The sequence below is a fragment of the Ceratotherium simum genome, chromosome 27 (assembly GCF_057802395.1).
Source record: "Ceratotherium simum simum isolate JZ-2026a chromosome 27, ASM5780239v1, whole genome shotgun sequence".
Lineage (NCBI taxonomy): Eukaryota > Metazoa > Chordata > Mammalia > Perissodactyla > Rhinocerotidae > Ceratotherium > Ceratotherium simum.
Genome location: NC_141926.1, coordinates 4494486 through 4520775, shown reverse-complemented (window position 1 = coordinate 4520775; position 26290 = coordinate 4494486). Strand labels below are relative to the sequence as shown.

Genomic DNA, 26290 nt, shown 5'->3' with positions numbered 1-26290 from the left:
AGCAGCAGCAGGAGCGGCAGCTTGAGCAGCACCCGGCGCAGCCGCCGAGCCAGGAGCGAGCGCAGCCTCGTGCCCGCCGCCCGTCCTCGTCGCCCGCAGCCTTGTCCCCGCCGCCCGTCCCCGCCGCCTCTGCCGCCGCCGCCCCCAGGGCATGGCCTGTCTGATGGCCGCTTTCTCGGTCGGCACCGCCATGGTGAGTGAAAGCATCCTTCGCCCCCAGGGCTTGGTTCTATTTTCCAGGAGAGCAAGAAACGCACAAAGACCCGTACCTTCACCCTGACACTCGCCCTTGGATCCCCGGGGAGGCGCCCGGCTCCCATAGCACCCCACCCTGGCCTCCTGGCCCCTCGGGATGCTTTTTGCACTGGCCGAGGACGCGGGCAAGGCGGAGGGGCCAGGAGTGGGCGGGAGGCGCCCGGCAGCCAGTAAGCGGACAGATGGCCTTGACCTCGTCTGCCTCCTGGTGAGGGGCGTGGGGCCTGGGTCCCGGAGCGCACTGGGGAGGGCGGCAGCCTGGGCCCGAAAGAAGGGGGTCTAATCCCTTTGCCAGCGCGCACAGCCGGGGAGTGGGCACTTCTCGCGCCATCCTCCGGAGTGCGGGGCACGGTCCAGGGGAACAAAAGAGGGAGCTGCTCCCCGAGAACCAGAGTCTGCGCTGCCCCTGCGCTCCACGGGGACAGCCTCTCCTGGACCTGCTCGTGGAGGAGGCGGTGGGGTCCAGAGAGGCAGACGAGGGGCGAGGCTGGATACCTGCAGGCCACCTTTCTGCACCCTGGAGAGAGACCGGGGTGGGGACAGAGACGCGCATCTCACGGCTCCTGAGGGTACCGGCTCAGTAGGGGAACCACCGAGTGCCGGCGAGTTCATTGCTAGACACAGTTACAGCAAGTGCTATTCCCAGGGGTGGTCCAGGGTGTCCTCTTGCTCGTTTATAATAGCTCCATAAAGTCGTATTAGGAAAAAACAAGCAACAACAAACTAACCATCGACCCACCCATCCTAGGGGCCTTTCGTTTCTATGCCTAGCACACCGACGTTGCAGCTAGGTGCTTACGGACCAGATTTCAGGTCATCTAAAGTACAAATAGAAAGTATTTCGTATTCCAACCCATCTCGCCCTCCCTATCCATCCCTCTTTCTATCGTCTATGTATTTACTATCCTGCTAGTGTCTTCCCATAGGCTGTAAGCCCACAGCGCACAGCAAGCACCAGCTTCCCCCACCCACCTCTCGCCTTTATTTCATTTTTAGCATCCTGTATTTGAAGTCAGCAGAGCTCGGCAGCATTTGACCGGCAGTTACCTCTTGCCTTGAGCTTATGAAAAAAAAAAGTAGCCGAGTTTCTGCGCATGCTCAGCTCTGACAACTGCATCCTGTGATTCCAAACAGGTTACTGTAGAACATACCGAGCCTCGCCAGCTCATTATATAATGATTTTGTGTAAACCGATAGAATGGGGCCGCAGACACGTTAAGGAGGTTGGGAGAGCCAGGGTCGGGGGACTCACAGGCCAGGTCTCATTTCTGACCATGCTCTGCCTTTATTACTTAGCTTCTTACACATAAGAAGAGATGAAAAAAATAGAAAAGGCAATCCCTTCATCATAACATTTGCTTTTATCTGGTTGAATGTTTGGGTAGCACTTGGCAATTTTTCCTTTTACATTTGTTCATCTCTTTGGGATTCCAAAATTATGTTGATAATGGAAAATTAAGGAGATTATTATCGGTAGTTGTAGGTAAAGAAAGTTTCAGATCTTTTAGATGCTGGGTAACTCTTGAAGTCCTTTCAGAGCAGCAAAAGAGGCTTAGACGTGTGGGAAAATAATGAATCAGTATGTTTTAAGGTATAGAGGTTTTTATGTCAAGATTCTTTTATGTCATGTTATGATTTGATACAGCCCCAGAACTCAAGGGTTTCCTTCATGTGGAGATGCTAATGGCTGGGCTCATTTTTTCAGGGAACGTTGTCTTGTGTGAAAATCATTTTCACCCCTGAAAACCTTGTACCTTTTCTTTACTTAAAAGAATTCTACCCAAGTCATACACAAACAGGCCTTGAGAGATCCCAGGGTCCTGAGCTTTGCTTCCCCATTGCCCCCTGCTCTGGGGTCCAGCCCAGGGCTGACTGCCAGGTGTGAATCTGGAGAAGGTGCCTTGGAGGGTGAAGCACCGGGCAGCATGCTGGAGTCCCTGAGCTGGGCTGGGAGGGGGGCATAGGTTCCCAATGGGATGGTGGTATTGGGGCTGTTTGAAGCCAGGTTTTGGTGATGGTGAGGTCAGCATTCTGAGTGACCACACAAGTGGCATCTGCCCTTCACTTAGTTAAGGGAGTGATGTTTGGGTTATTGTCCTGTAGGCAGTGGCCTTGAGGATTCTCGGCCAGTATGTTTTTTTTTTTTTTTATAATTTTATTTATTTATTTTTTCCCCCAAAGCCCCAGTAGATAGTTGTATGTCATAGCTGCACATCCTTCTAGTCGCTGTATGTGGGACCCGGCCTCAGCATGGCCAGAGAAGCAGTGTGTCGGTGCGCGCCCGGGATCCGAACCCCGGGCCGCCAGCAGCGGAGCGCGCGCACTTAATCACTAAGCCACGGGGCCGGCCCAAGGCCAGTATGTTTTCATTTTATGTGCCCAGGGTACCAGGGAGGGACCTGCCCTCCAACTGAAGGGTCCACTGTTCTAGGTGGGCACCAAGGCTGGCAGCGATGAACCAAGGAGAGAAGTACGTGCTGATGTCTGGTGTCTGTGCATTCCTCTTCCCTTTCCTCCCTTCCCCATGATGCTTGGGGGAAAAGTTTCTATCTCTAACTCTGCTTCCCTGAGTAGAGTAAACCAGCCTCACAAGGGCCTGGGGGGCTTGCTGACTGTTAGAGATCCTCCCCAGCTAAACAGGCATCTTGATATGCCCAGCATTCAAACTGAAATCAGCACCCAAGAGAATGTCCTCATGAACAATCCAAATAGGGTCTTCTCGGCATTCGACACCTGTGAATGGACTTACCATTATTTACCATTTATTATGCGGCACAAAGTGTGTGTGGAGCGGGGAGGTCAAAGACAATTTTCAGTAAGATAGGGGAACATTCAATGAAAGGGACAAATGGGGAGGGAAGATGTATCTCTTTTATTTTTAATAGCTCAGGAGGCTAAGGACAAGCTCCCTGTAACCTACATTGCCGGCCACTCTCATCTGAGGATGTGTTTCCAGAGAGCTGGTCTATTTTGGAGTGACAGCACTGCCTCCCATCATATGGGATTTCATGATTTTATTAATTGGGTGAGGCCGCTGGACAGCCCTGGAGGGAAGGTGGGTAATGGTCGCCACTGCTTTGGTGTAAGTTTATTTGGGGGTAGGGTTGTATGGTCTCCTCAGTTTCTTGTGGATTTCCCTGTAATGGACAGGGGCTGGAATGACCCAGGGTCACCTACAACTTGCCTGTGGAAAGCTAAGCAAGAGTCAAGCGCTGTTAAGGATGCTGGCTGGGAGAACGGGGTGCAGGCACGGAAGTGGCACAGAGCTGGACCCCGGCTCGAGCACTCATTAACCGTGGGGTCTGGGGCAGGTGGGGCAGTCTCTCTGTGCCTTAGATCCCTCCTCTGAAATGGAGGCGGGGGAGACGTAATCCCCCCTGCTGGAACTGTGGGGATAGTAAGAGGCATGGTCTCTGCAGACTGGAGTTTAATGGGCACATTGTGATGCTGGATCAGCAGTCACTCTTGCTTGTAATCACTGACCTTCTCTGCAGGAGGTGTTAGTCTTCAGTACTTTCAATAGGAAGTACTTCACTCTGGCTTCTCTCTCTCTCTCTCCCAAATCAGTTTGGTCACCCAGCTTTGTCCTACTGGCCTGTCCACTTGTCTCCATCCCCACTGCCACCAGCTGGTTAAGGCCACCGTCATCCTCCTGTCTGCATGTTGCTGCAGGAGGTGCAGTTCTGGGCCATTACTTCCCACTTTGAGATCCCTCAGTGACCCCCCAAAGACTTCTAGATTAAGTGCAAAACCCTTAGCAAGGTTTGCAAGCCCTTCACTGTGTGGACCCTGTGTGTCTCTCTGGTCTCATCTTACTCCAAAGGCCCCTCTCCTCCTGCCCACCCCCCCCAGCACGCCAAACCGGAGCCCCAGGCCCCGAATTTCCCTCAGATCTCTGCATGTTCCACTCTCTTTTGCTGCCGAGCCTTTGCACATGCTGTTTCCTCACAGGGAGCATCGTGAACCGGCCCCCCCCTCCCCACAACCTCGCTAATCTCAGCTTAGGTTTTATTTCCTCTGAAACACTTTGTGCTGTGTGCCCCCACCCAGGGTCTGCACTGCCTTGGGAGTCCCTGCTGGGTCTCTGCGTGATCTCATTAGAGCTCTTGCTTCACAGTATTGTAATTGACCCCAACCTTGAACATGAGCTTGCTGACGCCACAGGTCATTCTGTCTGGCTGACTGCTGACCCCTGGGGCTTTCTTTGGCTCTCAGTTTATTGAATGAATGAATGAGGGAGTGAGAGAAAAGGTAGGTTAGAGTCTAGAGGGGAAAGTTAGACCCTCATCATCATACAGGTCTGGCACCTGCTACGGTCGGTAGGTGGGTGGAGTAATGGCTGTCCATCCCTGTATTCATGTGGGTTTCATCAGAAAGGAAAGCCATGACCTATCCCCCGGCTTCCTCAGGAGGTGATACCATGGTGGATGCTGGGGGAGGGTATGGGTGGTCCCTGGCAGCTGGAATGCTGGGGTGAGGTCAAGGGGTCCATCACTAGAGAGGAGTTGCTGGATACTCCCCACCCCCAACTGAACTCACAGCGATTGGGGATCGCTGGGGACAGAGCCAAGTCCACCAGCAGGTTGTGGGTTTGGAACCAGACATTTAGCCTTTCCACCTGGGGGGCAAGATGGGGGAGAGAATGGACTTTGGGGACTGGCCCTGGAGTTAATTGTCTTGCTCACTGCTCTCTCCACTACCCCCAAAGCCAGGATTTAGTGCTTCCAGGGCTGTGGAGTCAGAATGGATTATAAACCCGGGGCAGGAGCATGTGCCCCGAAAGGGCAGGATAGGGGGTCAAACGGATGGCACTTGGTGCCTAATCTAGGTGCTGGAGCTGAAGTTGCACACTTTTCCAGTTGGCCAAAACCAAGAACGTGCTGAGCTGAGGCAGGGTCTCCTATTATTCCTTTGAGAGGCCCCAACACAGAAGGCCTGGGCAAGTACGGATGCAGAGGCGGCATCCTGGCGCTCTGTCTTGGGAGGTGGGGAGGCACATTCTCACGCCTGCTCCGGCTCTGAGGAGCCCTGTTGTCAGACTAACACAAACTGTCCCTGACTTTGTCAAGAATGTGTGTACCTCCTTATGTTTGCATTTGAAACATCACATGCTCAGTGCCAGTAGAAAACCAGGCTTAATTCCATCAGAATTTTACCCTGCACTTTAATTTTTACCCAGGGAATGTTATAGTCAGTGAGCTAAGTTTTGATTCGGTTAAACTTGTCAGAGGTAGGAGATACCCGGAGGTGTGTGTGTGTGCACACGTGTGCCTTTTTCTTAAACAGCAAAGCAACATTTTCAAACATCCCAAGAACCAGAAACCCCTGTGCTCACATCTCCCCATCTCCTGTTTGTGTTTTAAATACTGGAAACCTCCACGCCCCTCAAGGTTTTTGAGCTGTTACATACCATGATGGAGATAATGCCAGCTCTTCCACTATAGTCACGTGCCCTCCAGAGGGCGTTCTATTGGGGGAGGGCTTGTTTTGGCCGCTAAAGTTGCTGAGTTTCGTAGGGATATTTATGGATGACCCACTCTCTGGTTTTGTTTTGGATTTTTGATTAGAAAATAATGATCAAAAAGCTCTTGACTCTAAAGAAATACCTGACAAACCTATGGAAAAATAACAGTCCGATGTTGTTCCTCTTTAGAACAAATAACAACACAGCAGCGTCTCTCCAGTCCTACAGCAGTCAGAAGGGCCTGAGTGATCAAAAATGGTTATCGATGGGCTGTCCCAATTAGGCAGACTGCCGTCAACAGTATGGAGGACTGTCGCCAAAGGCCCATGCTTTTGGCACCGTGGAACATTCTCTCTTGATTCAAGAGAGAGCTAGAGAAAGCACAGCATAATATTTGCCCACCCCAGGGTTCTTCTGGATTTTGGAGGTACCTGAAGCATATTGATTCGTTCAGGGTTGCCAAGCCATTAAAAAAGATATTCCTTTCTTTGCATAAATACTTTTGGTTCTTGGCACATCTGTAATGGTTCTGTTGGCTCCCAATGGAAGCTTTAAAAGCCAGTGTAGCTACAAAATATTAGGTATTCTGGTGATGCAGTGGAAGGAGCACCTAACTGTTTTTTTTTTTTTTCTGATGACTCAGATTCTGGGATCACTTCTACCCCTCACTTGATTATAGGGCTCAGAGCAAGTCCCTTAAACTGTCTGTCCCTCAGTTGCCTTGTCTGTATAATAGAGGGAAAAAATCAACCTTTGCAGCTTTTCAGTGCTATTATGAAGATACAATGAGAGAAGAGAGTTGTAAGTGATTTGGAAAATTTACAAGGAGAATCCGAAGGCCAACTCCCACAAAACCCAGCAGTTCAAGTGGTGCCACTGCTCTTGAAAAATGTTTTTGAGATTACACAAGGAAGGCACTACAAGAGCTCATTTTATTTCTTTATTCTTTTTTTTGGTGAGGAAGATTGTCCCTGAGCTAACATCTGTGCCAGTCTTCCTCTATTTTGTACGTGTGAGGCCACCACAGCGTGGCTTGATGAGTGGTGTAGGTCCGCGCCTGGGATCTGAACCCGTGAACCTGGGCCACCGAAGCAGAGCACGCAAACTTAACCACTCTGCCACCGGGCCAGCCCCCGAGAGCTCATTTTAAATAAAACTTTGTCAGTTATACATTTCTTAGGTGGCTCATGCATCTTTACTGGGTTTTTTAATGAGTGGGCTGTAGATAGATAATTTTTTATGATGATGATGTTTCATTCTTTGAGACAAGTGATTCATTTATTATAGTTTTGTGATTAGATTTTATGATTCCAAAGTAGGACTGGTAGATCAGTTTAATATTCCATCTTAAGCCTGTTTTAATAGAAGAAAAAGTGGTGGCTAGAGATGACAAATTCCTCTCGGTGAGCACCTTTCCTCTCATGCGAAGGCTCTCTGTCGTCCAGGACGTGTTACTCTAAATAATCAGTGACCTGAGCCTGATGACGAGTCCCTTGTGCACTTTCCCTTGATGTAGCTCATGACCTCTCTTGGTGCTTCCTCTCGTTTTTCCAGAATGCCAGCAGTTACTCTGCAGCAATGACGGAGCCCAAGTCGGTGTGCGTCTCAGTGGATGAAGTGGTCTCCAGCAACATGGAGGCTACCGAGACGGACCTGCTGAATGGCCATCTGAAAAAAGTGGACAACAACCTCACGGAGGCCCAGCGCTTTTCCTCCCTGCCTCGGAGGGCAGCGGTGAACATCGAGTTCAAGGACCTCTCCTACTCGGTCCCAGAGGGACCCTGGTGGAAGAAGAAAGGTAGGGAGGGGCTGCTGTGTGTGTTAGGAGGCAACAGGTTGTTGGGAAAATCTAGGTCTGGAAGTTGGGGGGCTGAGAGTCTCTTCCCACTCTGTCACTGCTGTGGCCAGTTTATTTAATTGCTTTATGCCCAATTTTGTCTCACCTATAATATGAACAAGTTGGCTTAGATGACTCAAGATTCATAGTGGCTCTTAAATTCTGATATGATTACAAAGAATTTCACAAAGGCTGACCGGTGTCCTGGTGCGCTGGCTTCCGGTGTGCCCTCGGGAGGTCCTCTTTACTGGATGCTGTTCATGTTAGTCTTTCAAGATGGGACTGTTTTTTAGCTTTTCAGAGCAAAATAGAAGATAGGTGCTCCCTCCCAAGTTTGAAGTGTTAGAAGGTAGCCAGTGACCTAGAGTGACTTCTCAGGAAACCAGTCATCTACGTTTGAGGATCTTAAAAGAACTCTCTCTTGGGTGGTGGTGGTGGGCTAAAAATAAAAATCAACTGTTGTCAAATGAGCCGTAGAAATAAAATAGAAGAGGAGAGAGGATGGAACTCCGGAAAGCCACACAGTACAGGAGTTTGTTGCCGGCTTGTAGCATGTTACCCAGAATTGACGACTGACGATATTTTGAGTTTTCTTAGCAATCTGGATATTCCTTTGCAACTCTAGATTCTCAAAGTGTGTAGAGTCAGTGCCTCCTTGGGTTGGGATTTCTTTTTCCAGCCTGACCTATTTCTTCCTGTGGAACTTCCTCCTCATCTCCCTCTGCTCTGTGCACCCATCATCCATCCATCTTTCAGGTGGGGGCCGACTGGGAGAGGACGTGTTAGACATCTCCAGGAAACAATGGTCCTTAGTTTCTAATGAATCATTTAAAACAAGTTGAAAATCTCTGAAGAATTAGGAACAATTCACAAAGTAACTCAGGTGCCACTGGAATATTGTAATTTTTTAGGACTCTCAACTTAAATATTCAGTCCTTCTTTTTAAAGAACACCCACAAAGACTCGGTTTTTTTTATTTTTCTTTCTATTTGTTTTCCTCTATTACATTCATTTTCTTTTTCCTACTCTCTTGAAGCTAAGCCATTGAGACCGTTGGCATGTGTGGCACTCTGGACTCCTTGTACACAATTTTAGAACTTTGACTGGTCCCTGGGACCTGTGAGCCAAGTTGGTTGTTAGATGACTTTATGTCTGTATGCACAACCAGGAATAGATCCGGAACTTTTTCAATAGCTGATTGTATAGCACCGTCATCTGATACTTACAATTTCAGAGTATGCCAGCCTGTTTTGTTAAGAAAGAAATTCTGTGGCAGGCTCAGGGTGGGACCCATTCGTTTGAGCCTACTGAAATTTCAGCATAGAGTTATAGCCTTTTCCTTCTCAACTTGGAAAAAGATTTTACCGAAAAAATGCACTTAGGGACCAGGAGGGCCTTGCTATGTTTCAGCTTGATTTGTCTATATAGACAAATAGTGACAACCCTGTGAGTGACATGGATAGGTTTCTATCCATGTGTTACGTGTGGCCTTGGAAACGTTGTCATGGTGGTTGAAATGCTTGAATGGGTATCCTGTAAAGTGAAGATAGCTTGCAATGCAGAAATGCAAACATTTGAAAACTGTGGCAGAATCTTGGTTTGAAATCCAACACAGCAGGTTTGGAATGAAGAATGAAGAATATCATTTCCTAGTCAGGTCTGTGGCTTGTCAACCCTTTATTCTCTAAGTATTAGAAGTGGTCACACTAGTTGTCAAAGTTAGCCTACAGTAATAGCTTCTTAATTAGTGAGGGAGGGGCCGCCCTTGGAAGCTCCGCCCAGGTGGCCACACTTGCCCTGCAGTAACCTTTGTGGGCTCAGGAGGGAAGGAGAGGAAGTGGGCCCTGAGGGACCTGCCTGTGAGTCACAGATGGTTAGGGCTGGAGCGGAAGACAGTCATGATGGGTCTGGTGTGTCCCAGTTGCTGGTTTCTCAACCAGCAAGGCCTGATTTCCCTGACTTCCTCCCCGGCCTCCTCCTCTGCAGCAGCACCTGTGTTCACTGTGCCCTCCCTGCCCTTCCTCCTCCACAGGTGCCCTCATTGCCTTTGTTCTTGATACCCTGCAATTCAGAACGTAGACAGTTTTTCACTCTAGCAAAAATTTCGGGTGGGAAATCTTTGTCTACCTTCTCCCTGAATAGAAAGGAAACTGAGTGGTTAAGAGGCTTATTGCCCATGTGCCTGAGCTAGTGAGGCAGGCCTGGGCCTGGGGTGGGGATTTCTAACTCTGTAGTGGGACTTGGTGCCCATGCAGTGCCTGGCACAGGGCCTGGGGGGCCAGGGTCCCTGTGGCTACAGGGGAGCAGTGCTCCTTCTTGAGGCTCGGTGTCCGCAGGGCCTGCACTGCTCCTGCTTGGTGAGTCGGTTGCCCATTAGGCTGGAGGCTGCGTCCAGGGAAAGTGAGAGTTTTCCCGAATGAGGGGAGGTAGCTGCTGAAGCTTGTCTCAGCGCTCACTGCGCCCTTGTCACTAGCGGGCTCTTGAATGCTACATCTAGTAGGCTCAGAACTTGGGAACCATATTTCCCCAACAAAGAGCCACCCCCAGGATAGACAATAAAAGTAAGCATTAAGTCTGGACCCAGGCATCAGGGCTGCCCAGAGGGGGGAGTCCTTCGGGGGTTACGTGTCAATGCTGCCTGCTCCTTTCCTGCCCGGGTCCCCACGCTCCTTGTTGGCTTCAGAGCCCACCCCTTCATGGGTTCTGTCTCCTCTCCCCTCCACGTGGGTTTTGTCTTTTCTACTTTTGTCCTTCTGATCACTGGCGATTGTCTCCGTCGCCAGCCATGATTAGGTGAAGCTGGGAGGTCAGATTCTGGCCGCTCTCTGCACTGCCCTCTTCTCACGGTGCCATCTTATGTTTGGCATCACCTCTGTGTGACACCAAGTGTGACCAGCCTTGGGCGCCGGAGCGTCTTCTGTTACTTTTCTCGCCATGTGAGTTTTGCTGTCTGTATCAAGTTTTTAATTTTTCAAAATTCACCCTTACGTGTTGAGCCCCTTGTCAGGACCACACCGGGTTGGACGCCATGGCACGGAGGGGGAGCAGCGTCTCGGAACGTAGAGCTGACGCGGTTTCGAGAGGGCCTGGGCATGTGGTGAAGGAAGGAGGAGACTGAGAGCAGAAATGGTTTGCTCAAGGTCAGAGGCAACGCTGGGACCAGCTGTCTGGCTCCGAGTCCAGACTCCTTTCCATCACAAAGACACTGCACCACTCCAGTAAAGCCCAGGGAAGCCTTCTTCTCGCAGGATTTCTCCCAGAACATGGTGCCATGACACAAACTCAACACATAATGCTGTAGCAAAGCTTGGCATTGTGCTTAGAATAATAATATAAACTCCTACATAATGATTTTAGAGAAAGAGAGCTTAGAAGAAAGGTGATGAGTGAATTAATAGCAGTACTTTTAAGAAGGAGATGTCAGGCACCGATTCTTTGAAATCCGTGAGCTTGACGATTGCCAAGCATTGAACATGGCGTTCAACGAAACATCTTGTATTTTCAATTGTGATTACATTTTCACCATATGATTAATGATGTCTTTGGAGGAAAAACTAGATCATATAATAGATTCCTAGTAGAGAACATAATTGTGAAAGGAACTATTCTCAGGAGGAAAAAGTACACCCCAAGGATAATTTCACTGGTTTCTCATACAGTAATTACTTTCCCTCAGGGAATTCACTCACGTAGCATAAGTTGATGGGACAAATGATTTGGAACAATACGGACTTCGGTGCCGTCACACCGACTACTGTCTCAGGGGACATATCGGAACAATCTAGTTTAGTTGTTCTCCTTCACCCCTCAGTGTCACTTACTTTTGAAAGCAGCTTTTGCTTCCTGTAGGGTAAACACTACGTTGGTAATATTGAGGACCCCTTGTTGAGAGAGAATCCACATCATGAAATGCTTAGGTGAAGATGCGGGTGGTAAAGAGATTTGACACTTAAATAGCACTTTCTGCTTTCAGAGCCCATTCACTCAGGGTCTCTTTTTTATTGGGATGTGACTGGTCACATGACCAAGTGGAGTACTTGGGGTTCTCTAGATAATGCTGCCCCCCATGGAGACCAGCGCAGTAACCATTTGTAAAATTAAAGAAGTTCTTTAGTCCACTTGGCTCAGAGGCCAATTCTGCCCTTTCACCCTGTGGAATACATGAGGCTCAAGGACGTGGCCCAGGTCACAGGAGCACAGACGATGGGACTTGAAAGGAGGTCAGCGGGGTTTGAGGCTAAGACCCAACAGGGAACCTAGGAAGCCCCTGGCACTGAGGTGGGCACACCACTGGACCACCATAGCATGGATGTGCCTCACTCCACTTAAAACCATTGGGGTTGCCTTGACTGTTAACGCTGACTTATCTTCCTTTGAATTGGCCTGCTCAGATGTCAGGCACCCTTTGCCATTCACAAGGATGCATACAGGAATTTCCTTGTCCTTTGCAGAGGCCCTAGCTGTCCTGTCCCCTCCCCAGGGAGGTGTGGCTGATGTGTATGGCATGCTTTCACACAAACAGGTGACGTGATTCTTAGAAATTAAATACACCTCCCAAGATTACCTTGTGATGAAGCTTAGGTTGAGAACAAAAGTAATCATATCTGGGGCTTTAGAGAGTTTTCTTTACTATTCCTCAGCCAGGCCGTTGTCTCAACATGGTAACACTCTGGTGGAATGGAACAGCATCTCCTACTTTGAAATCCAACCCTCCAGCCTCATCCTTGCCAAATGCCAGTAAGGAGTTAAACATTCTGGGCAGGTCCACGGCAGATTATCTGTATTGGTTTGCTTCTGAGCTATAAAAATGAGTCTGAACACCCTTCTCAAATTCAAGTATTTTTTTCTCTTGATTTCCACAGCTATTTCACAGGGCCTGTAATGACAGGCTGGCCAAAATGAGTGGAATGTGCCATTAGTAAATCCCTTTCAGGAATTCCATTAAGGGAAGACTGGATTCCAACCAAGCGCTGGGTGACTTGATCCAACAGACTGCAGCAGGGATGGGCAGGGAAGGCCAGCTAAAGGAGGACTGTAGAAATCCCAAGGCAGCTGTGGGTTTTCAGAGGGGTAGGCTGCTCAGGTTCAAAGGAAGGTTTATATGCTCCTTCTTGGGAACAATCATGCTAAGGTGGGCTTTCTTTTGGGAGCAGAAGGAAATTGCTTTTAATACTCTGCCTTTGTCTTTATTGAGGCTGTAGCTAGTCTTACTGCAGTGTGGTGAACCTAAGCCCGGTTGCAGGGGCTCCCTGCTTGGGGCTAGGGTGTTTACAATGGGGCCCGAATGGCCCTGGGCTGCCTTGGTGAGAGCTCCTCTCTCCCCTCCTGGGGCCAGTTCTTAGGTACTCAGTACTTGGTGGCTCCTTGAGGCAGGCAGGCAGGCCACCACTCAGGCCCCTTTGGTGATGAGGTCTTCTGGAACAGTTCTGATCCTCTGCCTTAGAGGCTCCAAAAGAGGCTTTGAAAAAATGTTGAGGATCAGCAACTCTCATGGCTCCTGACAGATGAATGTGTAGTGACTATGTACAAAACCAAAAGGGTTTGCTAGTTTACAAGCAGAACTTTAACCGCAGTGGTCTAGATGTTCCTCTTCTCCAGCCCACGTATCTTCTCCCTTTGAGCACGCTGCATGGAAGCCAAGCCATCATCAGCTGGGACCTGGGATCAGAAATGCATGATTCAAGGGTGTGGCACCGTCAGGCTTGACAGCCCCCGTGGATATGGCTTAGGTGGCCCTGCCAACATTGGCCTCGAGGTCTCCTATTCTCCTTCGCTTCGATGTGTGGCCACCCTTGTTCCCTTCCAATTGGCGGGTTCTTTGTTCGGGCATGCCTCTACTTTGTCATTTTCCCAGAGAGCATGCCCATTCTTGAGCCATCTGGTCTCTTCAGTGCAACTTTGCAGGACTGTGCTCCGCTCAGCGGGGGGTTGGTGTCACTGTTTCACTTTTTGAGGACATTCTTGCCACACTCATTTTCACCTGCTGAGTGGGTGCCTTCCTGCCTGCCTTTAACACCTCAAATGTGCTCATATCTTGAAAACTTCACATTCTTGAACTAAAGTCCTCTCTTAGAAACCAGAACCTAATCCTCCAAGGCCAAGAAATAACCCCAGGTGACACATTGCGGAACACGAAACCATTTCTTTTGTTTATAAAGCAGCAGGAAAAAAAATGTTTAGTAACCATACACCTGCTCTTTTTGAGTTCAGTTCTAGAATCAACAGATTTGCTTATTTAAGAAACAAAGGTCACCACGAGGGTCAGATTAAATATGTTTAGAAAGAATGAACTGTACAAAGTAGGGGTTTGTAGAATGGAGGTGCATTGCCTGTCAAACTCATGCTGAGGAGGTTCCACAACCTTTACAGGAAAGCTGACCCTCAAATAAAATATATCTAATACCACGTGGTTTTGCCCATTCTATATGAGCAAAGGCATCAAGAGGAGTTTTGAGAGTCAAGGATGGTGGCTGATGGGCCTGCAGGGATCTGACCCTCAGCCGTTAGTTTCACCTCTGGCTTTGCCAGCTGTGTTGTTCCTAATCACCTTTATGGTCTGTGGGGTGAATGGCATTTGGTGTCAAAGTTAAGACATGCCAGAGGGATTTCAAGACTGTGAACTGTTATGTCCAACTGAGACCTATATCTAGAGCCCGAATCTTGGAGCTCCCTAGTCTGACCTCTCACCCATGAAGCAATCCTTCTTGCCTCATCCCCGACAACGGGCGGCCGGCCTCTGTCTGAGCACTTCCAGGAACCAGAGACTGACACCTCCCTGTCATGTTTGCACAACTCTAATTGTTTGAAAAGTCTTTGTCTGTTAAGCTGAAATCTGAATTCAAGTAATGTTCAATTGTTGATCCAAGTTCTGCTTTTGGGGACTCTGCAGAACATGGACAATCTTGGCCTTGAGATGAGCTCACATATTGGGAGGAAAAAAGCCTAACCAAGTACTAAACAGTAACCAAGTGCATCAAGACCCAGCAAAGGAGGAAATAAGAAGCATGTGGCCCTTGGAGGAAATAAGGCCTGGGTCCCGCCCTGGGTGTGGGCATCACGGTGGCATCCATGGGGGGCAGGGCAGTGAGCAGGAGCCCCTGCTGGAATGTCCTTGCTCTCCGTTTATAAACTGCTAAGGATGGAGGTCAATGGGAGAGCAGATTATGAGTCACTCTTTCTGTTTCCTTTACCGTCACAGGCAAGCTGATGCACCCGTGCGAAAAGTCCCGTGGCTTAAAACCTCAATGGCCAATCTTGAAAGTGAACCTTTTAGCAGGAGTTTTATGGGATTTCTCGGTGGTTATTTCTGCCTGCTCACTTTTTAAGGGGAAGTGTTTATTTTTTCATTAAAAATAACTGTTTACTAAGGAAATGCTCTTTGCTTTAGCACATTGCATCCTTAAGCCCTCATGGAAAAGCCATGGGGGCACATCAGAATGGACATCTTGCCCAGGAGGAAAGGAGGCTGAGAGGGATGTGGCTGTGGGATTCAGGCTTAAACCTTGTCTTAACTCGCAGCCTCTCAACAAGCTCCTTTGAGAACTCATTTCCCTTCGTCATTTCTCAGATCTATGTAAAAGGAGCAGTGTTAAGTCTTCTGTGCTCATGACATACACAACCCCAGACCCTGGTGGCAGCAGAGGTGCCACCAAAGGCCTCCCCACCTCCTGGGGAAGGGGGTTCCAGATTTCCTTCATGGGCCAGTCTGGGGGGCAGATCTGGCGTCCGTCCTGTGTCGGGAACTCTATCCACCTGACTGAGGGCTGTGCTGGGCACCTCTGCTCGCCCTCATCCTCGCCCTCCAGGATGGGGTTATCGGGCCACCTGTCCTGTACTCACATGTTCCTTACAAGGGCGATGAGACTGGTTCGTCTCCAAGGAACGAATTCATTCTGGCCAATTTCCACCTGCAGGCTTTCTGGAAGGTGAGGCTGTGGCTGACCGGCGGCCGAGGCAGCAGCCCTTCCGCGGGCTTTAAATAGAGTAAAAACCCATCCCTTTCTCTGGCTGTGCCAGTGCTGAGACGGCGGGCCTGGGGCCCAGGGTGACGTTTGCACTGTCCCCGCCCCCGGCGGCCGGGTACACCTGCTCTCAGATGTAGATCTGGCCGCGGGTCTGGTGGCGACTGCCTGCAGGACTTGCGTGTTTCCTGGGAACCCTAAATTCTGAATGGTTGGATGACAAGAGCACAGCCTGGCGCGCGTGCGCAGGTGCGGGCGGGGCAGGTGCGCGGCGCCGCGCGTGCGCAGTGGCCGCCCTCGCGCCGCCCTCGCCAGCGCCGAGGTTACTCTCGGTCAACGCTCGCTGGTAACCTCGGCGGCGCGGCGCGATTGGCTGCGCGCGCGGCGCTGTTGCTAAGCGGGAGCAGAGGATGTTGAGCAACTCGGTCCCGATGCTGCAGGCTCTTGGCCGGCCGGCGCCTCTGCCTCCCCCAGGCCGAGGCCGCCCTTGCAAGTGGGACCCCTGGGGGTGCAAATCCCCATGCTCCACCCTAGGTCCAGCGAACACCTGGGCCCAGAAAGTGCCAGAACCTTTCCAGGAGCCTAATTTCAGTCTAGAAGACGTCACTAAAATGGGTCTGATGAATGGAGATACTTTTTACCAGATGATGATTATTTTGATATCTATTTAGGCGTAATTGGGAGACCTCACTGGAATGGAAACAGCACACAGATATTCAGAAAGGACATCCTCAGGAAAATGGCTGGCATCCTGTGTAGTGTCTGTGTCCTTGTAGCCTTCATCACAGCGGGCAGGCTTCACAAATTTTCCAGACTTCTATTTAAAGTGGAAGGTAGCACCATTAGATCAGGTCGCACATGTTTTCCAAGAGACAACCGATTTCTGAATCCTTATGAAACATTCTGGTTTTGTTTTCGGTTCACCCTGTGGGTGAAGCGATAGGAGGGAGGGCCTCTTGGGTTGGGCCAGGTAGGTTCAGCTGGAAGCAACCAGCTGCAGTTCTTCTCCCCGGTCAGCGTTTAAAAATGACCCGGGCGGTTTTTGGATTCCTGGAATTCCCCTTAGAAATCTGAAGTGGCAGATCCCATAAGCTGGCTGGAATCCGCAGTGTCACACTGCAAGACTGCTGGGTCCGTGCTCCCTGCTGAGTCACTTCCATCCTGGGCATGTTGGCCAGGCAAGGAGGAGTAATAACTGAACTATCGCATGTGTTTCCTGTAACATCTTGTTGTTGTTAGTGCCGATGATTCCGACTCCTAGCGACCCTCTGGACAACAGAGCAGAAGCCTGCCCGATCTTTTTGCGCCATCCTCTCACCTTACAGCGCCACATTAGACAATGCTCCGCTGCTATCCATAGGGTTTTCGTGGCCAATTTTTTCAGAAGTGGGTGGCCAGGTCTTTCTTCCCAGTCTGTCTTAGTCTGGAAGCTCCGCTGAAACCTGTCCACCACGGGTGACCCTGCTGGTATTTGAAATACTGGTGGCATAGGTTTCAGCATCACAGCAACAGGCAGCCGCCACAGTATGACAACCGACAGACAGGTGGTGTCATTCCCTGACCAGGAAAGCAACCCAGGCCGCGGCGGTGAGAGCACTGAATCTTAACCACTAGACCACCAGGGCTGGCTCTTCTGTAGCATCTAGCACACATTTCTTTTGAGAACCCATAAATGTGATAATAAATATAAACATGACTTCTACCAGTTGGGCTCCATTCCAGCGCCTCAAAGTCCTGGGACTGCCTTGGTGGAATTAAGGTGCCGTGCTTGCCCTCCCTGGGGACCAGGGCCTTCTCAAGACACCAGGCTGGTCTGTTCCTTTGGGCTTAATTTAGGTGTGCTATGAAAGGTTAAACACCGTCATTCATATGTTTTGCTCAACCCTTTGGGTCCCTGACAAAATGCAAGGAGACCAAGAGCTAAGCATTTTTCTCGTAGTCTTGGGTTTTACTTGGTTGCTTATTTGATTCCGTGATTGTAGAGTTGATATTTTTGTAAACCTACGTAGAGATTATAGTTCTCAAGTCTCGGAGACTCGCTGAGCTGAAGTTGGGTACAGGAAGTCAGAGACGACAGTGGGTAACTTTTATACAATAAATTCTCATGTGTGTTTTCCTGAGGTTTTGCTGATGAGGTGGGTGAAAACCTTTGGAAAAGGAAGGAAGTGCACATTTATAATAACAGAGATGTTCCATTACTATAAACAATAACGATGAGTATTGCTAACGTAGGAACACACTATAGGCAAAGTCTGGTTGAAAAGTGGGGAGCCCTTACGTTTAGTTTCATATTTTATCACAGGCCCCGTTAAGACTCGCAAAAGGAAGCTTGTGGGTTTCCTGTTTCTAAAGACCTGGGTATCAGCTGGTCCAGAAGATGGTTATGTCATAATTGGTGTGAGCAGGGGGCCATCTAATCACACGTTTCTAGTCTCGTCCCCATTAAGCTGTCACAAATGCACTGTGTGCCCTGGGCCAAACCATAGAACCTTTGTTCATCTTTGATTTTTATGTGGCTTAGAGGGGAGGATGACGATTATCATCTCATCCCTTTCTCTCTTCCTAGGAGTGTTCTGTGCTTTTTCTTATTTTTTTTTTTTTTTTTGGTGAAGAAGATTCATGCCGAGCAACAATCTTCCTCTTTTTTTGTTTGAGGAAGATTAGCCCTGGGCTAACGTCTGTGCCAGTCTTCCACTATTTTGTATGTAGGACACTGCCACAGCATGGCTGATGAGTGGAGTAGGTTGGCACCTGGGATTCAAACCTGGGCCGCCGAAGCAGAGCACACAGAACTTTAACCAGTCGGCCACAGGGCCGGCCCTTGTTCTGTGCTTCTTGATTTCGGAATTGGATGTGTCTCTATAATATAAATTTCAGAGTGCTTAGCTGGGCTGAAAGGACCCTCCTTGGCCCCTTTCCTACTTACCTCCCAGCCTCTTTTCTCGGCAGCCACTCGGCCTGGGCTAGCCAGGGGGAGCTGCCAGTTGAGAAAGGGGTCTGCTCGCTCAGTATTTGTGTGCTCTTTGCCTGGGCCATGCCCTATGCCAGGAACCCACCTTGCCCCCCCAGGCTTGGGGAAGCCTGCCTTCATTCATCCTTACCTCTGTGGCCAGCGTCCTTTCTGGGTACCTCTTTACCCCTCTGCCCTATAATCATGGCAGTCAGCACACAGTTTTCTGTTTTTCTTCTTCTGAACTTCCGAATAGGGACTATGTCAGTTACGCCTTATCTGTGTGGCCCAGCCCGGGGCCTGGCTCTGCATCGACACTCAGTAGATTTCTGCTGCATGAATGAATGACATGACAAAACCTGAATCACAGCCAAAGAGCCCGTGCCTTCACCCCAGAAGAGAAGTGGGGAGGAAGAGCAGGAGCCTCGAGGAGATGGAATGTTGATCTTTCCTTGCTGAGTGGAGCCTGTGAGCCATCTATGACTAACCGTCTTGGAGCTGGTTTCCGGGAGCTGATTCCTTGGGTCAGCCCCGCTACTGGCCTCACCTACAGCGTCATGGACGGGCAGGCAGGTATCACGTGGTGATAAGAGCCTGGATTCTGGGTCAGGCAGCCTGCTCTTGAATCCCGGCTCCACCCCTTACTAACCACCTGCTTTGGGCCTCAGTTTCCCCATCTGCAGAATGGGGCTGATGAGAGCGCTGATCTCAGAGGGTCGGAGTGGGGAGTGGCTGAGATCTGCTTACGTCAGGGGCTGGCACACAGTGGGGCTCAGTGCATCTTAGTGCACAGGTCAAAGTTTGCTGAAGCGTCAGTTTTTGTGTTCTTGGCTATGTTCAGGATTTTACTTACAAATAATAATAATTGTAATAATTGTAATACCAGTATGATATTTATTAGCTTATGCACAGTAGCTTAGTCCGTCTTCCCAGCCACCCCGTGGGAGAGTTTTCTCACCATTCCCTTGTGGCTCAGAGCAGTGAAGTCCCCTGCCCAGGTAGCACAGAGTGCCGTCTCTTACACAGAACCTGGGGTCTCTCATCCGATGCCCTCAGCTCTCTGCCCTCCCTGGAGAAGACAATTGACAAGTTCCCTGGAGTTGTTCTTGAGAATTTCTATACTGCTCCTTCCCTAAAGTATCCCAGTTTCCTGCTCGTGGCTACGATTAGGACTAAGTCAACCCCTACATTTCAGAGATGTGAATAAATGCCTCTTGTCGAAGACCCGTGAGTATCCATGGACCAGCTAGGTAGAGGTTCTGTTATTTCTGGGAGGTCTTCAAGAACTCCTAGATGGCTGGCTGATGACTGTTGCATCGCTGAGACTATTGACATTGAAGCATCTACATTTGTAGCCACTGGATGGAAATTTCCACGTTGGAACAAAGCTCCCAGCAACATTATACTTCAGAATTTGGCTCAGGAGGGAGGTTCGTTGTAGGTTATCTTAGGAGGATGTGAGATTTTATCAGGTGCTGTGCATTTTAGTCTTGCGGCTAGATTTTCATGACTGAAAGTGAAAGATGTGCCCGCCACTCCAGCTGGCAGCCGTGGCGGGCCTCGGTGGTGAGCCACAGTCTTGGCGTGGCAGCGGCGTGGCTGGCCCGTGAATGCTGTTCTCGCGTTTGCAGATGCTTAGTGAAATCCTGTCACGTCGTGGTGTTGTAGAAAATGCATTTTCCTTCTTTTGCAGTAATTCTAAGTTAATGTGTATCAAGAAGGAGGTTAGGATGAGTTGAACTATACGTGGGGCTTAACTAAAATTTTCTCTCTTTCTCTCTCTATCTCTTTTAATGAGATGATTCCAGGCCTAGCACCTTTTAGCATCATGCTTGTAGTGGAGGAGGGGTGAGGTTGGGAATGTGGGCTCCAGAATAAGAGAGTCTGAGTTCAAAACCCCCCTCTACCACTTACTAGCTGGGCGGCTGGGTAAGTTATTAACCTCCCTGTAAAAAGGGCATCATCATCATCATCATCATAATGATAATAATAATCTGATTGGATCAAATAACTGATACATATGAAGCACCATGCCTGACATGCAGTGTTTAATAAGCAGTAGCCCCAGTCCTTATGAATTATTACATGTGATGTAATAAAATAATGATAGCCTAGAATCAGTAGGATATATCAAAGGCTTTTCGTTGTCATTCTAAAAGTAAGTTTGAGGTAAAATTTCAGCCTTTAAAAATATAAGGAGAAGAGCTGGTACATAGTTATGGTGAATGTCGACTTAACGGAGTGTTTCCCAGACGCCAGGCGTTGTTCTCAATGCTCACACGCCACGGCCCCATGAGAAAGGAGAGGGGAGACGACGGGACTTGAAGGTCACAGGGCTGTAAGGCCTGTCTTAGACGGGGGCTCTGGTCCTGTGTGCTCATCGTGGGCTGTGAAGCGCCCAATGCGGGTGGAAGAGGAGGGCGGTGGCGCCTCCCCTACAGACTCGTTCTCGACGACGAAACCGAGGCTGGAGAGGTGTAAGAGACAGGTTCAGAGTTCCCACGAGGGCCACTCAGACCCCGGGATCAAGTCCAACCTGACTGTCCCCCGTGCTCCTCCTTTTTGCCCTGTGTCGTGTGAAACAGATCGGTGATCACCTAGGTCCACAGCCATTTTTAGTGAACTTGAAACATTAAAATGTTTACTTCCTTCACGTTTGTGCCTTAAAGCATCGTTTTCAAGGAGAATGAGGCAGTGTCGTCAGAGAAAAATCTGATGAGCATGGGGGGCTGGGGAGTGGGGAGGCCTGCAGCCAGGTCTCCTGACCTGGCCCAGATTAAACTCTGCTGCCCATCTTCGGGGGGAGCCAATAGTGGCGACAAATGCAGGCCACACTCGCTCACACGTGGCAGGCGTGTCTGCTGGCGCCACCCGAGTGACCGAGGGCAAGGAAGGCAGTTAGGGGTGAATTCAGCCGCTTTGTCACTTTGTCAGCACAGGGCTTGGGCAAGCTTGCCAAAGGAAAACGGGGCACCGGGGTCTGGAATGGCCCTTGCGGCTGTCTGCAGCCCAGGGAATGAGCACGTGGATCTGTGGGAATATTGTAATTCTGACGGTTGCAGACTCATGAGAGCATCACCCACGTGCAAGAGTGACTGCTTCTCGGGACGCTGAGCGAGATGCCTCAGGCTGGGCCGCCAGGGTTCATGAAAACCAGTGCAAAATGGGCATTCGTCTTTCACCAGGACGTCGATGGGCTCGCCATAAACTGAAAGGGGAGAAGGTGTCAAAGCTGTTTCCATGGGGAGTTTGAACATCCATAGGACTTGAACGATTTTATTCTGTTTCCTAAAAATTCCGTCGTGTTGAGATTGCCCCTGGTGCTTGGTTACTTGTTTTACAGCCATGCCTGTCGTTGAGAAAGTGGAAGAGTGAGAGAAGTTTCTAAGAAACAGAGGGCCAATGATGCAGTCGATTCTGGTGCATTTTATTGTAGGCAAAATTATCAAAGCGTGTGCCGTTCTTACTACTGTACTTTGACTCTCTGAGTTTCCATTAGGGAATGTTGGATTTTTTTTTCTTTTTTGCTGAGGAAGATTGGTCCTGAGCTAACACCTGTTGCCAATCTTCCTCTTTTTGCTTGAGGAAGATTGGCCTTGAGCTAACGTCTGTGCCCATCTTCCTCTACTTTGTGTGTGGGATGCCACCACAGCGTGGCTTGATGAATGGTGTAGGTCCATGCCTGGGATTCAAACCTGTAAACTCCAGGGCCGACAAAGTGGAATGTGCCAAACTTCAGCACTGCGCCACCGGGCCGGCCCCTGGCTTTTTTTTTTAATTTACTATGAGAGCGGAGGAGAGTGGTGTAGCAGTTAGGAGCGTAGATGTCTGATATGCAGAACAAACGGTAAATCTAAGGACAGAGGTCAAAGCTAAGAGATTCAGGAGGTGAATCAGCTGCTGGGAGAACGCTGACCTTTTAGGGGGCTCCTTCGTTCTGCTCTGGCTCTTTTGTTATTTCTCACCTACCACATCCACGGGTCCTCCCAGAGCGGATGGAGAGAGAGTGGCCCACATCTGGTGTTTTGATTGTTTATGCCTCCAGAAGCATGAAGTGACCAACCAGGGCAGTGGTTGCAAACCTGAGTGAGCACCAGAATGGCCTGGAAACACAGGTGGCCGGGCGCCACCCAGAGGGTCTGATTCAGCAGGTCTGGAGCAGGCGAGAGATGGCGTGTCTGATAAGTGCTGGGTGATGCTGAAGCTGCTGGCCCAGGGACCCCACTCTGAGGACCACTGAGCTAGAGCAAAGAGCAGCTGATGGCCACACTGACGCTTTAAAAGCTGGAGCAGGCAATGACCACGCCCACACTTCCACTGGAGGCCAGGGGAGTTGGGGGAGGGAGAAGGGGACCAGGCTCAGGGCTCTCAGGGTCTCAGCAGCTCCAGGGCCCACACTCAGCTTCCCTGGGGACTAGGATGGTGGGACAAGGATGCAGGCACTGCTTTGTGTGGGACTCCGGGCCGGGCACAGTCTTCTGAGCCCCGCACCGTGGACCTGGGGAGCCTGTCGGCCCCTCCTCCACAGGGGAGTAAAAGCTCCCTGTCCCCTGGGGCATCTCTGTGGGGACAGCAGGCTTCCGGACGCTGGGCAACAGGGCAGGGATGCCTGGATTCAGCAATTTATATTATTCTTAGTTCAGAGAGTGCAGGTTATATTTTTATCTTCATCTGACCCAGAGAACCGTGTTTCAGATGCCTCCGTGTGTGTGTGTTTATGCTCACTGTGCAGGACAAAGATCAAGTTTCCTTCTGCTTGTTTGTAAAACCTATTCAAGCCCCCAAGTAAGGCTGTTTTGATCCCTGTCACCATTCGATTTATCCACTGGCCAGTTCCTCTGTGGAGTCTGGAAAGAGGGCTCATGTGAAGGGACATGTGTCAGCCTCAGGGTCCCTGGGACTGTCCAGACAGAGGTGGGGGGGGCAGAGAGAGGTGCACCCAACCTGGCTGTTCTCCTCCCTCGTCTGTAAACCCTCCTTATCTTTGACTAAAAGGAAAACGGCTCTCTTCTGGCTAAAGCATCTCTGTAAGCGATAAAGTTGTCTGCAGAGGCTGGAGCCTGAGGTCGGCCTGGGTGGGGAGAGCGGGGCTGGAGAGAGCTGGGGACCTGTGGGTATTCAGGATGGGCATCTGGACCCTGAGGTTCTCCTTTTCCCTCCTGGTGACGGGTTCCAACACAAGCCTCCTGAGTCATTTTCTCTGTTTTTAGTAAAACTCGATCACAGCAGGATAAGGTGGGCATTTCCACAATCCTCTGCACCAGCTCTAGGGACCAGATAAGAAACAAGGGCAGTAGACACACTCATAGCTTTGCCAATAAGTCGGTGCACCTAAAAACCTTCAGAAGTTCGTTCTCTTAGGCACGACATTCCCTGCAGTCTAGTGTACGGAATCATCTTACGTTGCAATCCCCGCTCTTTTTTTGGTAAAGAATTTGAGCCTATTCCTCGTTTCACAGATGGCAGATTCTGAATTGCAGGGATTGTAATTCATGAATTTTTAAAGTTGTACTTGGAACACGGAGGTGGCCCTGATGGTTGGCGTGTGAGCTGGGTGATGTGAAGGCTTCTTGCTCTGTGCTGAAGGGCAGGGGCTATTTACATGGGATCCGTTTCCCTGAAACAAAATGATTGGCAACACAAAAAGCTTGGAAAACACCCGCTGAGAGCTGACAGTGACCTTCCCTGCTGGGGAAGCACTTTCACATGCAGAATGACTGTGGGAAGAGAAAACCCCAAGCCTGCTGGTGGAACTTGAGGTTCAGAGAGGGTTGTTGACTTGGTAGGAGTCGTGCCAGGAGGGATGAGTAGAAACCAGAAGTGTGAGCTCCGCCATTTCCCGACTTGCTTGCCAAGAGTGACCGCCAAGTAAGACAACCCTGTGCCTGGCAGTCTTGGATCCCCCAGTTATTGGCCCAGCTCTGTCCCCCAGATGCCTCCTGGAATTCAGGCCCATCCTAGGAGCTGAGCGTCTGAGTGAAGAGCGGTGTTTGCTGGACCTGTGTCCCTGGGCCTGCCCCTGGGGCCTCCTCCAGTGAATTCTGGATGCCCTGTGCTTTGTTTCAGAGTGTGTAGGATGAAGCAAACTTCAAGATCAGAGGACTTTTGAAAGTCCGTAAATGGAAGAACCAAAGAAAATGGGATTTATATAAAAACTTGAGCCTTCGATTGGCTTGTGTATAAGCCTGATTTAGAAGGAAGCGCTTGGATTGGGGGTTTTGTCGTCCTAAAAATGATAAGGAACTGGAAAATCGCATTCTTCTCTAGTTGGCTTTAGGCATTCAGTCCAGATAAAGGGATTACCAAATGAGGGAAACAGAACATCTCAACCCTGGTTTGCATCATGATGCTGCCTGGACAATGCGCTCTCGTGGAGAGTGGGGTCCTTTCCTTTGTAAGCTGGGGCTTGCCGTGCATCCTACGATTAGCACAGACAAGATGGCCAGCCAGGGGACCAGAAGAGGACAGGACAGATGGGAAAGACTGAGGCTGGGTTCGCTTGTGTGAGGGAGGCATGGAGAGGCCGGGAGGCTGGGCATGCAGGCTCGAGTCCCATGACAGACAGAGAAGAGAAAGCAGCTCGGGGCTGAGAGGAGGCCGGGCCAGTGGGTGAGTCATCACTTCACTGGGCCAACCTGTGGGGAGAACCAGGCAATTCAAGCATTTTCCTGTCTGTTCCTGAGCTCCACCGTTTCTCAAAGGCACCTGCACAGCTGAGTGTCTTGGGGGTGCTCTGACAGGGCAGTAGGGGCCCCAGGCAGGGAAAATACTGAAGTTGCAGGTGTCGGCTTCTAGATTTGTGAGATGGCAGTCCCTGAATTTGCCGTGCAAACACTTCAAAGGAATAAATGTGAGGATTTTTTCAGAGGCTGTATACATAAGGCAGTGTCCTACAGGGAAAAATAGTCACCGATGGATATAAAATAGCTTTTAAAAGGAATTATTGCTATTGAGACATTTTTCATGTAAGATACTGGTGAAACAATAAAACTGTTCTGATAATTTACCTGTTAATGAATATTTTCATAAAGTAACCTCAGTCCAGTGCAAAAGTAGTAAACAGAACTGTTTGGGCTAAGAGGAAAAGATTGTCAACTACAGCTTTTCCTCACTGGTATAAAGGAATGAAATACAATCCCAGGATCTTTTTAGTTTCTTCTTCATAATTTTGCCTTGCAGAAAGTGAGAAGTGCGATTTCAAGGTGAATGGCATATGAATATATTTGTGCTTGTATATATAAATACATACATGTATGGTTATATTTATATGTGAGAGTATTTTTTTAAAGTTAGAAAAAGACCTTAAAGGTCCATATAGTCCAGTCTTCTCATTTTACAGATTAGACAACCTAAGTCCAGGTTGAGAGATTTTTGGGTTAAGATAGACCAGCTTTTGAGTTCAGATCCTATTACTGCCATGTCTAAATTTTTATCTTATATGCATATATTTTTTTGTTCTGGGCAAGAAGGTGCTATATCTTTGATTCTACTGTCAACACTAAAGTCTCATGTAACCAGATTAGGTTAAGTAAAAAAAAAAGAAAAAAAGAAAAAGCTTACAATTACAACAAATCCACAAGACTGTAAAGTTGACCATGATTTTAAAGCTACATTAGAGAAACCTTGTTCTACTTCAATTAGACGTGAACGTCTAAGGTAAGAAATGTGAGCTCTTGTGAACTTTGGGGAAACAATTTCTAGCTGATTCTCTTTCTACTTCTTGGTGAGTTTGCTTCTTTTGCCATCTGAATAATTTTCAGAGTAGAAAGTATTTGAATTTGTTTTGTCCTGTTTTCATTGCAGGGGATAAAGGCTAGAGCTGA

General features: G+C 49.4%; 1 protein-coding gene across 2 annotated transcripts in view; it reads left to right on the top strand.

Moving 5' to 3' along the window:
• Positions 1-95: 95 nt before the first annotated feature.
• ABCG1 (ATP binding cassette subfamily G member 1) overlaps positions 96-26290 on the top strand; it is a 67236-nt gene continuing 41041 nt past the window's right edge. For both annotated transcript variants that reach the window (XM_004429627.3, XM_004429626.3), the window contains exons 1-2: positions 96-193; positions 7274-7517. In XM_004429627.3, the coding sequence (XP_004429684.1) occupies positions 152-193; positions 7274-7517 (286 nt within the window). In that variant the 5' untranslated portion in view covers positions 96-151. The remainder of the gene's footprint in view (positions 194-7273; positions 7518-26290) is intronic.